Source organism: Danio rerio, chromosome 22, assembly GCF_049306965.1.
Source record: "Danio rerio strain Tuebingen ecotype United States chromosome 22, GRCz12tu, whole genome shotgun sequence".
NCBI classification, from domain to species: Eukaryota; Metazoa; Chordata; class Actinopteri; order Cypriniformes; family Danionidae; genus Danio; species Danio rerio.
This window is the reverse complement of record NC_133197.1, coordinates 30604536-30623366: the sequence shown is the minus strand read 5'-3', so window position 1 is coordinate 30623366 and position 18831 is coordinate 30604536. Positions and strand designations below refer to the sequence as shown.

The window sequence follows — 18831 nt, the reverse complement described above, 5'->3', positions numbered from 1 at the left end:
TTCAGATTATGATATTGGCTTGCTGTTTGGACTATTTACTGTCATTTTAGTGAGTTTTATAACATAAAATATATCATCAGTGAAGACTTTTAAAAAGTGTCTGTTTACAAGCGGCTTAATAGGTCTACATAGATTGTCAGGGGAAATAAAAGTCATCACACTAAAAGGCAAACTCGTTCACTGCTTTCAGAGGCTTGTTATGTTTCTAATTGGGCTCTAACAAACTGTTATTACGCACACTTTCCAGATTTTAGATTTTAAATGAAGAGTTGTTGGAACATTATTAGTTGTGTCATTGAAGTTATGTGATTGTGACTTTGTTTAAATTACGTTTAGCTTTTAGCTTCAGGTAATTGTATGTAGGCTTCACAATTCATTACAGTTCTGTTCATTTGGAACGAATGTTGCTATAAACAAAATCTCTAAGAACAACCCAGTCTCACAGGAAAATGTGACTTTTTTTTTTTTTTTTAACGAAATGATGTTATGTATTGCGTTTTTGTTTAGCATTTTCCTGTTTCCTGTAATTACAATCCTTGCCTTACAGGAGTGCCTTATTTATTTCCATGGTTTTTGGTTAATTGATTCATTCCCACACTTGTTCTTATTCTTCCCGGTTTGAATGCAAGCACTGTGTCTTTCTCACTTCATTGGTATTTGTTCCTTGGTAGGAACCAACTATACAGCTGCAAATTTTGTATGAATTTTGTATTTTGTGAATTGTGTCAATGTAATAATAAAAAAAAGCAATCAAGGTCCACTCATAACCATAATGATTTTATAGAACTGCATGAAATGGCAAATTCATAATAATTTGCCAAATCAAAATAGCGAGAGTACTTGTTAGTAGTATATTTTTTGGATGTGTTTTTAAACTTAAAGGGATAGTTCACCCAAAAATGAAATTCCTGTCTTCATTTACTCACCCTTCACTTGTTCAAAAACTAATTTGTTCTTTTTAACACAAAAGAAGATATACTGGGAAATGATGATTTATAACCACCCATGGTTTTCCATTGTAAATTTTTCCCATTGTGGATTTCAATGGGTGCCATCAACTATGGAGCATCAGCTGAAGTGGTACTAAGGCTCTGTCTGCATTGACACTAAGCTTGGGCGGTAATACGGTATTATGGTATACCGCGGGATCTAAAAATAGCAACGGTGTCAGTTTCAATACCGTTATACCGTCATAAAATATTAAATATCCTTTATTTAATGCCTACAAAACGTATGTGTGGTTGTCATCACGGGACAGTGTGGAGGAAAGAGGGAGGGGGTGAGAGGGAGGGGGAGAGAGGGAGAGGTGACGTGACGTGACGAGTCGCACTTCAAAGTGTCCTGCAGTTTGGCAGTTTCGACTAAACAGAAGGGAGACGTGGTTAATATGAACGAGAGGTCTGCATTAGAGCTGAAGATCTTTGCCCGAACCCGGCGAGACCCGAAAAAATCCAAATCCCTGCAATAAAATCCATCCCTGCAAAGCTGAAACAAACTATGACGAAGTAGTAAAAAAAAGCAAATTTTGACGGCGGTCAAGCCAGTCACTATAGCTCAGAAGGAGCGCATTCCAGCCAGGTATTTCGGCGGTCGCTCATACACTGCGTATTACGGTAGAGCCCTAAACCGCAAGCTGACAGGTAAAATGACGAGGCCTTTCGCTACAATGAAACTACTGTCATGGAAAATTAAATGGATGTTTCTGACTGGTAGAAGATGAACAAACAATCCAAAACTTGCAAAATCAGCCAGATCAGAACTCTGCATCTCGACCTGAAGCCGCAGGAAAGGGTGTTCAGCTGCTGGACGCACCATGAGTGCAAGACTGCGCTAAAGCCAGTGGATTTAATAATGTTCCTCCACAAACACATGTAGCCTAATCTTGGTGAGTAAAGGGTTTTTAAATTATAAATAAATATTAATTAAACCATATAATCATAATGAAGAAAGAGTATACAGACTAATGGTGGCATTATTATTTTAATATTCAGCTTCACCGACGCCCTAATGCCAGTTTTTGAAGAGAAGTGGAGAAATAAATATTGCAGAGCTTTTATCTTAATTCCTTTATTGCCAAAATACCCGTCATCATTTAGAGTTTATTTTAATTTGATTTGTTAAGCAAGATTTCTTTTCATTGGTGTGTTGGCCAATTTAAAGGTGCATGTACCTAGACCAGAGAGCTGAGATGTTAAGATGTTACAGAGGACTTATTTTATTTCTTTGTTCCAACTTCCAAGTGGCATATAGTCTACGTTTGCTACGAATAAATGATGTAAAACATATAAATGACTCATTCTTTAAAAAATGCATTAGAGCTGTGAGAGTATTTGAATAATGTCGGGCTGTTAACGGGTTAGGGCTTTATAAAGCTGTCAATCAAAATGTACCTGTCGGACTCGGGACCTATTGTGCCTAATTTTTATGGCCCGAATACAGCTCTCTGCATTCCCGCTGCTGTTCCGCGAGAGCCGGCCAGATTTCTTACGGTGTGTTAATAAATTTCTGAATAAATCGCAGGAGAGGTGTGTGTGTGTGTGTGTGTGTTTGTGTAAGAGAGAGAGAGAGAGAGAGAGCTGTGCGTCGCTTGGCGCTCTCTCTCTCTCTCTCTCTCTCTCTCACTCTCTCTGAGCGCGAGCCTAAGGTCGCATAGAAGGTATTCAGTTTCTGAATGGTTTAGGCTCAAGCCAACAGTTTGGTGACGCTGTCTGAGCCTTACGTCATAATTTTTTTTATTACGCCGGTAATACCGGATACCGGGGTAAAATATGGAGGCAGTTTGACGGTATCAAAATTTGGATACCGCCCAAGCCTAATGGACACGGGTATTTTCAAAATCACACATTTTTGTAGTTAGTTTTGCTGTTTGTTCACATGTAATATTAATATTAATAGAGTATCATGTGACTGAAACAGAAACTTTCTGAAGACTCTGGCCAGGGTGATGATTTTTAGAAACTCCGGGTACAATGTGTTCATGTGATCACTACATCCATAGTTTTCACCTCATGACGTCAGTGTGTGTGCTGTTTTCTCTTTTCTGATTGGCGGACAGGGCTGGGTTTGCGAATTTTTGTTGAATGCACCATGAGAAGGTAATCCATCTTTGTTCTCACTTTTGCATTTAACGTGTCGGCAATTTTCTTGCAAAAATACTTAATTCCCCATTTGGTGTGAATCCAGCATAAAGTAATATCACCGCCTGTTGGTTTGCATTCCCTTACCATGCATCACAGTGCATTTTCATGTGAACAGATTTTTTGAAATGACATCTGGGAAAACTCAGTTTATAAAACTCCCAGTGTACGTGTGGACATTGCATAAAAGAAGTACCAGGAACCAGGAAAGGAACGCAGTGGAAAAGCCCCAAAAAGTGAGCCATACCAAATCGAATTTGTTCAAATCATTGCCATGAATAAATGTCTGTACTCACTGCATTGAGCTTTAATGCCTAGGCAAAGACAGTCACTTCATACCACCGCAAAAACTTGCCATGCTCCCCATGTTTGTGGGTTTGGTTTGGAGAGAATCTACTGAATGGTCATCTCTTGAAGCCAAGAAAAATCTCATAAAAGTGTATTAGAGGGACAAAGGGGCTTAGCTTCAGAATGTGGCAGCAGTGGCGTGAAGTCTGGCCAGGCGGTGTGAAGCATGCATAGCCGGTTCAACAAGTAAGCAAAGTGTAAAATCAGCAATGCCGATTGCCCAGCCAGCCCTGAAACCATCCCAAAAACTTAAGCCCTGGTTCTGAGAAGCTGTCTGACAGCATTATTTGATGGTCTTCTACAGTCTCCCTAAGTCTCAGCAAGATTCTGCTGGAATGAATTTGTGATCGTCTTAGCCTTGTCAAACACACTGCTGGTGGATTGTATGAGGCCCTGTTTGCAGTAAGAAAGCCATCATGAAATCAAAATGTGATTTGTTAGCAGACATGCTTTTGCTGAAGTGAACGATTTATCTGCACATGTTAATTCAGAAAAGAAAGTGTTTTTTGGTTATCTATAACCAAAATATGATAACTTCCACTCTGGATTGGATTTCCATCTCTTATGATGTTAGTCCAATGGCTTGAACAGATTATCCTTAACAAGTCCCTTTAGAAATGGATAGTTTGCCCCGGAATTTACGTCTTCGCCATTTACTCACGCTCAAGTGTTCAAATGTTGGGGAAATGGAGTAATTTACATTTACATTTAGTCATTTAGCAGACGCTTTTATCCAAAGCGACTTACAAATGAGGACAAGGAAGCAATTTACACAACTATAAGAGCAACAATGAATAAGGGCCACTCACACTATGCCATCCGTACCGTGCCCAGGCACGTTTCTCGGATCGTTTGAGAAGTGTGAGTGTGCTGAATCGGGCTCAAGCACAGTTCACTTGGCCGGCCCTGGCCCAGTTGGAAGAGGTGTGCCTGAGCGTGGTTCACTTGGGCTTTGCCCAAAAATGCGCCAAAGCCCGAAACTGAAAGCGAGACGTGACTTTTAAGGGGCTGTTTCATATGGATTTATTAATCATTCTTACTGTTCAGTGAACGCAAACTGCCGTAGTTTATTAAAGACGCAAACCCCTCACTGCACAACAGCTGCGCGGCTTCAGCAGACCTCCTCATTCCTGCAGCACGAGAGATTTATAATTGTTTATTAGCGCCAAAAGTGGCAGATCTGTTCGGCGAAATATCTGACTGCGTGTCACCGCATCCCTAAGGACTGTTTGGCAAAATATTTGACTGCATGTCACTGCATAACAAACAACTGAAACGATATAACCAGAGAAATCTCCACTGTGCTGCTGAGTGAGAGAGCGCTTCTCACTGAACAGCACAGCAGCGATGACACAATCGTGCCTAGGCCCGTGTGTGGTGTGAGCGTGGGCCGTCGGGGGAGACTGGAGGGGGGACAAGCGTGCTTTGGCCCGGTTCGAGGCAACTGTACCTAGTGTGAGTACAGCCTAAGTGCTATAGGCAAGTTTCCATAATTAACTACTATGGACGTGAATGGTTATTGTTGTTTTTTTATCTTTCATCAGTATATCTTCCTTTGTGTTCAACAGAAGAAACAAACTCAAACAGGGTTGGAAGTGGAGGATGACACAATTTTTTTTATTTTTTTTATTGATTGATTGGGTGAATTATCCTTTAAAGAGAGAAACTGTGAGAAAGAACTTCGACATAAAAACCTGTCCTCGGTTCAATATTCAATTGGAAATATGTTACAGTACTAAAAAAAGGTTGGCAGGAAAGTCTTTAATGGCTGTTTGAATGTATTTACACACAAGCATTTATACAGTGCAAGCAATCTAGCCTAAATCATTTTCAACTCTGTGTACCTCTGGAAGTGTTTAAAAGTTGACACACTCAGAACATTTCAAAACAATATCACAAAAGTGATCTGTACAACTTTTGCTTTTTTTTCTGAACACGACACAAGGACTACAAACCGTAGCTAACTGTGGCATGTGTATACTGTTTCTCCCACACCACTAGATGGCAGTAGTCTGTATATGGAAAATCAAAAGAGGACTTTGGGAATAGAAATTGTAAACTAAAGGCGGCAAATAGAGTATAGAGTATAGAGTATAGACCGTCATACTGGGGTGATATGAACACACCCAGTCCTTTTTTTTAATTTAACTACAAGAAAAAGGGTCGGCCAATTGGAGCTGTTTTCAAATCGATCGCACCATTACGTAGGTGTGCGATCCCCCTGCCCATCAAATTGATTGACAGCTGCGCGCATTAACATGTTCCGGTAGTCACGTGTATATGTCAACAAGACCAGACAGACATACGCAAAGCAACCGGGAATAAAAGGTCTGTTCTGTGCGCTAGGATCAGCAATCATCATCAAATGTGATTAAGAGTAAGTTTCACATGTTTAAAGTGTTTTAAAACAGAATATGTGTGTAATTAATTACAGCGTTTTACTTCAGCTTTACTTCATCAGCACAGCCGCGTGTCAGAACAATTATAAAAGAAGATGCTTCAATCCCGGTTTGTGGAAGTTAAATCAGGTTTATTTTGTACATTAGCATAACAGATATCCACACAGTACTTGAGGTTAACCCTAACTAAGCTAAGCGCGCTCTGTCTGTCTGCCTGCCTGCCTGCCTGTGTGTGCGTGTGTATCTGTGTGTGTGTGTGTGTGTGTGTGTGTGTGTGTGTGCGCGCGTTAACTTTGTAACGATATTGTGTGTGACTCATCAATGCAACTTCACAATACTGATTAGTAAAGGTTAGTTCTTACTGTAGTATCTCACAAACGCTACGTGAGACCTTCTTCCTTTAAGTCTGTCTGTTGTCTGACCCAGCTGAGGGAGGAGGCATGTAGAAACAGTAGGCGGGCAGAACTCGGCTTAAAGGCGCAGTACGACAAAACCACCCCCTGCTGGAAATCAGTATAAAACAGTATCTTGTAAAAGGTATAATGAAAAATCTGATGGGTATTTTGATCTGAAACTTTATATACACATTCTAGAGACGCAAAAGACTTATATTAAATCTGAAAAAAGGGGTAACCTAGGTGCCCTTTAAATGCACACTTCAGAATCTCATTGTAAGTAGTAGATTATTTGGGTATTTTCTGGCGCTTTTAGAAGTACTGTGAATTCACACATACTCTTTATTTATGACAGGAAAGATAACTATATTGGATCAAGTATCATGGAGACAAGCTAGCGAAGTGCTATGCAGGTAGACCTCACTAAACTGACCCTTAAAAGGTGCTCAAGCAACAGACGCCAGGGGCCATGGTCCAAAAATCGCCTGTTCAATTCCTGCTCAGTGCAAGTTGGGTGCAGTAGAACCGGTGGAGGCTCATCCGGGATGGGAGTGAGATTTAAGGGGGGTGAGTGTAACTTAGGCCAGCTAGCGAAATGCTATGCAGGTAAACCTCACTTCTCTGACCTCAAAAAATCCTCTTGCAACAGATGCCTGAGGCCATGTTCTTTAACCTCCTTGTTAAAGCAACCGAATCCCATGCAAAGAATCGCTGGTTCGGACCCAGCTCAGAGCGGGTTGGGTGCAGTAGAACCAGTGGGGGCTCATCCGGGAGGGGAGTGAGGTTCAGGGGGGTAAATGTGTAACGAAGGCCGGCTAGCGAAGTGCTATGCAGGTAAACCTCACTCCTCTGACCTCAAAAGGTGCTCGATTGACAGACACTATAGGTCATGGTCTTTAGCCTCTTTGTTAGAGCAATTGACTCCCAGGCAAAAAATTGCTGGTTCAATCACAGCTCAACATGGGTTTTGTGCAGTAGGACCAGTGGGGGCTCGTCTGGGGTGGGAGTGAGATTTAGGGGGGTGAGTGTAACTTAAACCAGCCTGCGAAGTGCTATGCTGATAACCCCACTCCTCTGACCTCAAAAAGCAACAGATGCTAGTGACAATGGTGCAGCAGGACTAGTAGGTTAAACAACCATAGTCGCGGGAAGGCAGATTTGAATTTATCAGCTGATTGTTTGATCATCAAAGGCTTAATAATGAGTTTTCCTTGTTTTGGACGATGTTCCCTTCATTAATGATGGACTGTCAAAATTCTGCAAAATATATTGCTTTACTGTAAAGAGGAGAAAGGTCTGGAATAACATGAGGGTGAATTTAATAACAGAATTAAAAGTATATTGATATATTGAAGTATATCTGTCATGTTTAAATGCAAACTAATTTAAGAAAAGCACACAAAGTTTATGCTTGCTGCACATGCGCAGGTTTTATTTTCGCTTTAAATCACAACAGGCATTTATAGTGGAGATTGCAAGACTGCATGACATTTATTGCAGTGGTATTTATATGACAGGAAACAATCTTACTGGTATGTCAACAAAAAGATCTGCTTTTCTCAAGATAAGCGCAAAATGATGTCTGTTTTTATGCTGAATGAGTTATGAAGCTAGCACACCAGCTAAGACATTTATTATGACATAGTCCATAGAGGGCATGTGAAATGATGTTCTTCACCATCACAAATCATATATTTCCTTAATACTATGCGTTAAAGGCAAAGCATTTGCATAAAAATATGGTCAAACATTTTAAATGCTTGATTCTTTTTGTCTTAAAGAAAAAGTAGACCCGTAAATGAATATTTTTTCACTGTTTACTCACACCCAAGTGGTTCTAAAATTTTATTAATTTCTTTCTTCTGTTGAACACAAAACAAGATTTTATGAAGATGTGGTGGGAAACCAGCAGCCGTTGACTTCTATAACAAAGAAATACTATGTAAGCCAATGGCTGCTGCTTTTCAACATTCATGAAAATATCTTCATTTGTTTTTTTAACAGAAGAAACCGGTTTAGAACAAGTGGACGGTGAGTAAATGATGTAAGAATTTTCATTTTGGGTTTAATATGGCTTGAACTTTATATTTATCTTTATTTGATTTGTTTATCATATGGCTTCCAAAGAGGTATAATACAATCCATCTACACTTACCGGCTGCTTTATTAGGTCCAACTATCTTTAATGCAAATTTCTAATCAGCCAATCACATGGCAGCAACTCAATGCAATTAGGCATGTAGACATGGCCAAGATGATCTGCTGCAGTTCAAACAGAGCATCAGAATGAGGAAGAAAGGTGATTTAAGTGACTTTGAATGTAGCATAGTGGTTGGTGTCAGACAGGCTTGTCTGAGCATTTCAGAAACTGCTGATATACTAGCATTTTCACACACAATCATCTTGGGTTTACATAGAATGTTGTGCTAAAAACAGGAAACTGAAGCTACAATTCACACAGGCTCACCAACATTGGAGAATAAAAGATTGGAAAAACATTGCCTTGTCTGAAGAGTTTTGATTTCTGCTGTGACATTCGGATGGTAGGGTCAGAATTTGGCATCAACAACATGAAAGCATTATATGTCTTGTATCAACGGTTCAGGCTGGTGGTGCAATGGTGTAGGGGATATTTTCTTGACACACTTTGTGTCCATTGGTACCAATTGAGCATCGTGTCAACGCCACAGCCTATCTGAGTATTGTTGCTGACCATGTCCATCCCTTTATGACCACAGTGTCCCCATCTTCTGATGGCTACCTCCAGCAGGATTGCACGCCATGTCATAAAGCGAAAATCATCTCAGACTGGATTCTTGAACATGACAATGAGTTCACTGTACTCAAATGGCCTCCACAGTCACCAGATCTTCAATCCAATAGAGCACTTTTGGGATGTGGTGGAATGAGAAAATCGCATCATGGATGTGCAGCCGACAAATCTGCGTGATGCTATCATGTCAATATGGACGAGAATAAAGGCAGTTCTGAAGGCAAATGGGGGTCCAACCAAGTACTAGTAAGGTGTACCTAGTAAAGTGGCCGATGAGTTTACCTTCATTGAGTAGAAAAAAAGCAACACTGACAATCCTTCCCAACCAAAAAAAAAAAAAAGTCTTAATTTTGTGTTTTAGGGAAGTAAGAAAATAATACAGGGTCAGAATAACTTGAGGGCGAGTAAATGATGACAAAACTTCCATTTTAGTTGAATTATCCCTTTAAAGTGTAGGTAAATCATGTTGATTTATGTTTACAAATTGGCTTGCCTGCATTTAAGGCCTAAACCCAAGGCAGCAGGAAAGGCCTGAAGTAATTTGTTTTACTACTCCACAAGGAATGCTTTCAGGAAGAAAGCGGTTTCAGGAGGAAGAGGGAAACAGGAGTGCTGAACGAAGTCTCGAATGTGCACTGGCAACAATTTGCAGTAAAGGCAGTAGAATAAAGCACATGAGACTAAACATTTGGACAATGTCTAAGTACACACACTCCGCTCAGCATAGGAAGAGGGTGACGGGGGTCACTGGTCCAGCTGAGAAACTCTGAGACCCTGCATTCTTCAAATCCTCAGCCTGAGAATTCATGAAGTGCGTTTTGCTTTGTGGATTGTTTGCTTCCCAGTTATTCTGGAAAAATGCATTGTAACATACCAGGCATTGAAACCTGCTATCAGACTAAACACTCCAACACTTGGCCCTTTAGAGGTACACAAAGCAGTCTGTATTAAACATTGTTCCTCAATGACTATTGTATCATAAAAACTCAATAATCATCATCTGTAAACACTGCAGTTTTTATCACCCCTTGATCAAATGTAAACTGAGTAGACTTGATTACAATAGCTGAGGACGAGCCCTTGTGTATGATGTCATAGTAAATGACACATTATGACCACCATGTATGGTAAAACATACTTGGAATTTGTACTTGCATTTAACCCAGCAGTGTCCAAACTCTGTCTTGGAGGGCCGATGTCCTGCATAGTTTAGCTCCAACTTCTTTCAACACACCTTCCTGGAAGTTTCAAGTATACCTAAAGAGCTTTATTAGCTGGTTCAGGTGTGTTTAGTTGAGGTTGGAACTAAAAGGACACTGGCCCTCCAGGACCGAGTATTGACACCCCTGGTTTAACCCATCCAAGTTAGTGCATATGCATTAGGATCAATGAGTAGTGTTCAACCACTTTGCTGAAGCATCATGGGACCCTTTGGTCAAGGGGATCTCAATGTTAGGTACTGAGGGTGCAAGAGAGCTTTCTTTATTTGTTCTCCTCTCAAATAACAACTGCTACTGAGTATCAAACCTGCAATCTAACCAAGAGCTAGTGCTTGCAAGTCCAGTGGCTTGCATTTCCACTGCCAAAAGAGTACCAATGGTAGGCGTGGTGTAAGACAGAAAAGTTTCAGTCGACATCAGCAGTTATATAAAATAAATAAACAAATGCAACATATATGAACACACACAGATACTTTGAGTCTCCGATATCTTAACAATTACAAAAAAAAAAAGCTACACACAGCATACATTTAGTACTTTTCTGGGTTAAAAAACAACATGCAACATACATCCTACTGTCAGAGCAATTCTCCTATCTGTGTCTTTAATCTTCAGCATGTAACCTCTGTCAGAAAGTAATTTCACCATTCCGAGTTCATAATATTCCAAAAAATTATGATAATGGTTAAACATGGCAGTTGGTTCATGTTTTATGTTGCTGAAACAATCATTTGCTTCTTTGCTTGTTTTGTCAGGGATTTCCTTTGTTTTTTCGTGCTTCACTTTCACGTTTGTCCATTTCTGAAAGGATCAGATGTCAGAAGCACTTCAGTAACCACACGCATGTTGTTATCATCTGCTCAAAAAGTTCATTATTCCAAAATATAGTCAATTAGCAATTAGGAGAAAGTGAAACCGTTCACCACAACGCTCAAAATTCACTACATTGATCTCATATTCAAAGGGGCCATTGCAGCATATCCGTTACATTCCTGCATCAAACATGCTTTCTAGTGTGATAATCTTGCACACTTTTTATAAAATTCATTTAACATTAGAAGATCAAGTTGCATGTGGTGTGGCTTTTCTCTACTTAAATACTCAATGTGTCTATATGTCTGAAATATCCTGAAGCAGCAATACTGTTTTGTACTGTCGCATGAGATTCCCGCGTTTTTAAAGATAAATATATATAACATTATTGCACTTCAGTAACTCGCCAGTAACTTATTCAATGCATGTTCCTGTAAGAAATCATTGTAAATAATTGAATATCCCGCGACCGCAATAATCAAACCCTTGGAAACAACTGTGGTCGGAAGTTCACAGGTCTGTGTTCTCTGAACTCCTCTCAAGCAGTAAACTTCTTAATTCTGATTGCTTGCCGCCGAACCGCGTCATAGCTCATTACCATAAAGTCGACTTAATTTCAACTCTCCTCGGTGCCCACACTGGCGAAGACGCGCTGCGCTGCTCCTCGCTACTTATCACCGCCGGCTCTCATTGAAAATGAATGATTTCCGACTACTTTGACGCTCTCGCTACTTTTGGTGGTCACAAAGTGGTCACACTTTTGGTGTGGTCACACTTTTTTGGTTTTGAACGCACAGTTACGGGGCACAGTGGTTTGGTGGTTAGTTTATCAAGATGACGACGAGTTTGTTTGAGCTCGGGTTGACCATGGCTCGTTATTTTATACAGTATATATATTTTTATGATGCAATGTCTCATCTGTGTATCTAAAATGCTGCTTCCTTTGTTTTCATTCTCCTAGCTTGTGCATGTGCTAGTGACGCTTCTCTGTAAACCAATAGCGTTCAGCTACGCATCTCGCTTCACTGTTTGTTGTGCTAGGTACTCTTTCAAAAGGGTACCCATTAAGTGGTACTGTACGTTTGGCTTTTAGGTACCTTTTTACTGTGGAAACGGCCATAAAAGCATACCAAACCATACTGTACCGTACCGAACCATACCATACCACTCAGTGGAAATGGGCCATAAGTGCCCTATTAAGCCACAACAGGCCTAATGCAATAGTGGTTTTAGGGTGTATAGTAGTGTGTTTAGCTAAATAATGCTAGGAGGTATGGTGCAGTTCATTATTAGCCCTAATTAGCAATAACTTTTTTTGATTGTCTACAGAACAAACCACTGTTATACAATGACTAATTACCCTTACTTGTCTAGTTAACTTAATTAATAGTTAAGCCTTTAAACAGCACTTTAAGCTGAATACTATCTTGAAAGATATCTAGTAAAATAATATGTTGTCAGCATGTCAAAGATAAAATAAATTAGCTATTAGAAACGAGTTATTACAACTATTATGTTTAGAAATGTGTTGAAAAAAATCTTTTCGTTAAACAGAAATTGGGTAGAAAAATATACAGGGGTACTAATAATTCAGGAGGGCTAATAATTCTAACATCAACTGTCTGTTTATACACACAAGAGCACATTGCCATCTAAAAGTGATTTTTCTGTAACTGATTACTTTTAATATTTTAAACATATCCAGAACAAATGAGTAAAGAAAACAGTTTGTTAACATTTAATGAATAAATCCTTATTCACCCTCTCAATCCTCTTTAGAAATTGTGAGGAGAAACGGATGATGTTAGCTTCTGCCCAGGAAGCTGTACGACACCCAGGAGACTCGTCTTCCATCATCGGCCTCTATCTTCATCCAGACGGGCTTTGATTAGCGTAAATCTCCCGGCCTGCAGCGATCTCCGTTCCTGCCAGGCTTGACAGATAGAACGGAGTCTGCGCTGTGTACACTGGCACGCGGCTGGATGAGGATTTGTCCAATATGTGTTTGGAATATTTGTGCAGCAGTCTGAGACGCTCATGGTCTCGGTATTCAAAAATAAACCATCGGCGGAAAGCGACAGAGTGAAACGCCTTTAGTGTGATGATAGTGGCGAGGAAATATTTGCATCTGTCACACTACATACAGAAAAAAGATGTATTTTTTAGTAAAGTATATTTCATAATAATAAACAAAAAAGCTAATATATTTAAGTATATTTGCATAAATATGTTCTACAAAACAGCCCACATTTTAATACATACACATTTAATATTACAGTCTTAAAAAGTATTAAAATGTCCTAAATTAAAAAAATATATATTTGACAAGATATTTTCAAAGACACTTCTATACAGCTTAAAGTGACATTTAAAGGCTTAACTAGGAACTAGGTTTATTAGGTTAACTAGGCAGGTTAGAGTAATTAGGCAAGTTAGTGTATAATGATGGTTTGTTCTGTAGACTATCGAAAAAATAGCTTAAAGGGGCTAATAATTTTGTCCCTAAAATGATTTTTTAAAAAAACTAAAAACTGCTTTTATTCTAGCTGAAATAAAACAAAATAAGACTTTCAATAGTCAATACATTTTTTTGTATTATTGCTTCCTTTATTAAACAATTGTTTTTGTATTGCTAAGGCAATATATTTTACCCAAACTTCTTCTCATGTGATATGCCTTGCATACTAATGAAGCATTTTTGCAGAAGTAGATAAACCTGATACAAATGCAAAGGCCTGATTGTCTAAAATGAACTTCAGCTCTGCAGCAAAACTTCCTGTGAGCAGAGCAAAGATGGGTTGAAAATGAACACAGCAATTCAGCAAAACCTGTTTCTACCTGCAGGTGGGAGTGGTACTGTTGTCACATGGTGTTAAAAAATCCCGTCATCATAATTCATTCATTATTTTGCGGAGCAGGAGCTGATGAGGTAATAATACCACTGTTTAGAGAAACTGAATAGTTAACTACTGATGAAGCTTAATATATGTTTTCACAGTATAAAATGTGTGTAGTTTTGGTGAAATAAAATAACTAATCAATCAAATGTGCATCATATCAATGTAAATACATACGAATTGGTCAGAAAATCATAAATTGTACTAGCTTTCTACATATGATATTGATATCGAGACATATTATCTAGGTATAATATAGCCAGACACATCTGTTTTTGTAAAAGTTAAATCACAGTGAGTTAATGCATCTAGCTTATTATTGTATAGCTTCTATTATAACATGCTATATCAGTTAGCACCGAATTATAAATCAAATTTATTCTTATGAAAATACCTAAGATGTCATAAGACCACATATAAACCATTTATTGTCGCAGTCATGTAAATGATCAGTTAAAGCCTTTTTATGTTTCATCAAAACAGCAACAAGAATCTGTCCAAGGCAGGGGCGTTGCGAAAAGCCCCTGATCTTTTGGAATATGTTGCACTTAAATAAAAATAGGTTGTATAACATTTATTTTGTTATCAAAGTTCTGACAATTAACACGTGTATATCACGCGTATTCTACCTAAACCAGCGTTTGTGTTGGGTATTTAAAAAGTACACAACTGTTTCGCAAAACTGAATAGTTCTAGCTAAGTTACAGATGAAGCTTAATATTTGTTTTTACAGCAGAAAATGTGTGTAGTTTTGGTGAAATAACATAACTGTAGGTAATCAATAAAATGTGCTGCACATTAATGTAAATACATGCGAATTAGTCAGAAAAATGTAAATTGTACTTGCTTTCTATATATATATATATATATATATATATATATATATATATATATATATATATATATATATATATATATATATCATATCTAGAAAGCAAGTACAATTTACATTTTTCTGACTAATTCGCATGTATTTCTAATTCTATATCATATTTCTAGATATGATATATATATATATATATATATATATATATATATATATATATATATATATATATATATATATATATATATATATATATATATATATATATAGACTTCTTTATCTAGATATGATATAGCCAGTCACATCTGTTTATAGCATATTATTTTATGGCTATATTCTACAGTAACATGCTATGTCAGTTAGCAGCGGATTATAAATCGACTTTCTTATGAAAATACCTAATGCCCCCGGGCCCCCCTGTTTATTTTTTTTAACACATTTCTAAACATAATAGTTTTAATAGCTCATCTCTAATAACTGATTTTTTTTTCTCTTTGCCATGATGACAGTAAGTACTTGACTAGACATTTTTAAAGAAACTTCTATACAGCTTAAAGTGACATTTAAAGGCAGGTTAGGGTAATTTGGCAAGTCATTGTATAACGATAGTTTTTTATGCTGACTATCGGAAAAAAATATAGCTTAAAGGGGCTAATTATTTTGACCCTTAAATGGTTTTTAAAAAATGTAAAACTGCTTTTATTCTAGCCTAAATAAAACAAATAAGACTTTCTCCAGAAGAAAAAGTATTATCAGACATACTGTGAAAATGTCCTTGCTCTGTTAAACATCATTTTGAAAATATTTAAAATATGAAAAAAAATTAAAAGGGGGGCAAATAATTTTTTTACAATGCCCACATCAACCTATTTTGAGGAAAACTAAAAATCTCCCTCTAAGGAAATTTGAAGTAAACACATTTCTAGCATTTAAATCTTTATTTTTTTGTACTATTTTTTATACAATTGCTTTAAAAAAAAAGCCCATTGAATATCAATATTTTGCGAGGTATTGAATTTAGAAATTCCAGAATTTAGAATTCCAGAAGGGGGGGGAGGGGGGGGGGGGGGGGGTTGGGGGTTTGGGGTCTTTGGGGCTAAGCCCCTTATCCCTTTCGACCCTAGCAACGCCCCTGGTCCAAGGCACTCGAATAAAGTGAAAAAAAGATTATTCAGATCTTATTTTCATTCATTCAACTACAGCAGCTGGATTCCTTCATCCATATTAGGGATTTTCTGGAATGTTCTATTACTTTTGTGAGGCATATGTGGAATTTCTGCTCAAGTTTGAATGAAACAGGCATTATGTAACAGGCATTAAATTAATTTATGTTTTCGTTATAAATTCAAGCAAAATCTTAGTTTTGTTGTTAATATTATGAGGGAAATAAAAGATAATTTTATTTTTGTTTTGATGCGTAAGCGTGATGACATCATTGACGTGCGTTGCCGCGGTGACGTCAGTGACATAGCGCACCTTTGCTTCAGTCTGTCGGAGGACAGAGCAGAGCGAGCAGTAGCAGGTGTAAGAGGAGTTATAAGAGAATCATAACTGCATGTTCTCTGTTTGTGCAGCACTTGAATAAAAGAGACGCTGAACCTGCAGACAGACTTCAGCTCTTTACTTTACACAACACAATGCAGAGGGGTAGTCGAGCCGTTAAGACTGGCCCCGGCTACATTGGTGCCGTGACCCAGATGGGAGTGAGGTTTAGGGGGGTGAGTGTAGCAAAGGCCAGTTAGTAAGTGCTGTGCAGGTAAACCTCACTCCTCTGACCTCTAAAGGTGCTCTAGCGACAAACGCTAGAGGCTATGGTCTTTAGCCTCCTTGTTAAAGCAACCGACTCCCATGTGGAAAGTCGGTGGTTCGATCTCAGCTTGGAGTGGGTTGGGTGGCATAGGACTGGCAGGTTACAATTACATGCATTTAAATTGCTACAATGTCCACATCAACCTATTTTGAGGAAAACTAAAAAAAAATCTTCTTCTACAGAAATTTGAAGTAAACTTATTTCTAGCATATAGATCTGTATTTTCATTTTTTTGTACTATTTTTGATACAATTGTTATTATATCAAAAAATAGTACACTATTGAAAATCAATATTATGCGAGGTATTGAATTTAGAAATTCCAGTATCTTGACAAAACTACACTTTAGTTAATCACTATCCAAATGAATTAGAACTTTAGATGTGGTGGGGGGGCTGTACTTTTTTGCTATATTTTACTGGAATTTAATTGTATTATTGTTCAGTTTCTAAATATATTTGGTGATTAAAGTATTATTTTTATAAATAAATCTGTTTAATAAATTTTTTTTTGTTTAAACACACCTAAATACATTGTCTATATTCACTGAGAAATCGATCAAGATTTTTAAAATAGTCTTTTGCTAGTTTTAGCTTGGCGAAAGAGTCGTTTTGAGGCGTTGCGCTACGCTCTTTAAATAGCAAATGCATTTGCGCTTATATGTGCGTCCATAGGCTAAAATGAAGGTGTTTTGAGGCGCACTGCTGGCGCATTGCTATTTTGAGAAACTATAATAGATTTTTCAATAGACCACAACAAACCCGGTCTAAAGTCGAGAGCAAAGTTGTGCCTCGCTTACACACTGCTTAATACACACAGGAAAATGTAGAGCAATACGCAAATATCTTATGAATATACATATGAAAAAAAAAATTAAGGATATATATATATAATATATAATAAGAATATATATATAGGATATAAAGAGTTAAAATATTACAAAACGAATTATTTTCTAGCCTACATAAATATGAAAAACCACTGCTTTTATGTCGGGAGGCAATATATTAATAATATATTATTTATTATATCCATTTTTATATTTGTTTTATTAAAAACAAGCTTAGATTTGCCCACCTGCAGATTTTAGACCATATGGGGCACTGCATGTGTTTTAGGATAAAACTCAGGTTTTTGAACACACTTCGTTATTATTGTTAATTTATTCGTTTGCTGGAAATTAGAACTGAATTTAGAAATAGTTTTGAAACAAAACTACATTTACGCTTAACAAACAAAATTAATTATTTATAGACTAATTGATGTCTGTGTAAAGGTTTCCCTCTCCACAAGAGCGAAAGTGAAAGTAGATCATTTATCTCTCATTCTTGGTAGATGCTCTGTTTAACTGTTTTCTGTTTGCTTGTGAAATGCTCAGTTTTTCCACTTCCACTTACTTTACATTATGTAAATAGCAAATGCGCTTATGGCGCGACGCAACTGTCTCTTTAAGGGAATGGTAGATGAGACTCTGATTGGTTTATTCTCAAAGCACACCTATAACTCATTAAGAAAATAAACTCAGCCCTTTTAGACCATGCGCTGCAGCGCAAAGTGGATTTTCCCTTCCTTAAATGAGCAAAAATGCATTCTGACACGCCCTAAAAGCGTTTGCGCCCTGCGTTTTGCGCTTTGCGCATGGACCGTCAAAATAGAGCCCCCAGACTCCTAACCTGTGTAGAGGGATAAAAGGAACAGTCTTCAATTGAAAGAGAAAAGCTGTCAGTTGTGGAGAGTGTTGATTTGGTACCAACAAGCAGAACCTCAGTTTTTGAACTATTTAGTTTGAGGAAGTTAAGAGAGAGCCAGGAGTTGATTTCTGCTAAGGAGACTGTAAGAGATGTAGGTTGAAAACAAGAAGAGGGTTTGCCAGAGAGATAGAGCTGGGTGTCATCCGCATAGTAGTGAAACTGTATGTTATATTTACGGAGAATATAACCAAGTGGAAGGAGATAGATGATAAAAAGCAGGGGCCCCAGGACTGAACCCGAAGAAACTGTAAAATGCTGAGAAGTGAATGGTTTGAGTTGAAGGAACTGAGTGCGGCCAGAGAGATAGAATTTAAACCAGTCAAGTGGGGTATTGGTGATGCCAAGAGTGGATAGTCTAGTGATGAGGGTGCTGTGACAAATAGTGTCAAAGGCCGCACTCAGGTCGAGGAGAATAAGAATAGATATTAGTTCAGAATCAGCTGCCATGGGAAGGTCATTGGT

General features: G+C 38.0%; 1 protein-coding gene across 1 annotated transcript in view; it reads left to right on the top strand.

The window, feature by feature from the left end:
- si:dkeyp-34c12.1 overlaps positions 1-13173 on the top strand; it is a 49937-nt gene extending 36764 nt beyond the window's left edge. Inside the window, 1 exon segment of the mRNA NM_001104944.1 lies at positions 12865-13173. Coding sequence (NP_001098414.1) covers positions 12865-12873 — 9 coding nt within the window. The 3' untranslated portion in view covers positions 12874-13173.
- The last annotated feature ends 5658 nt before the right edge of the window (positions 13174-18831 follow it).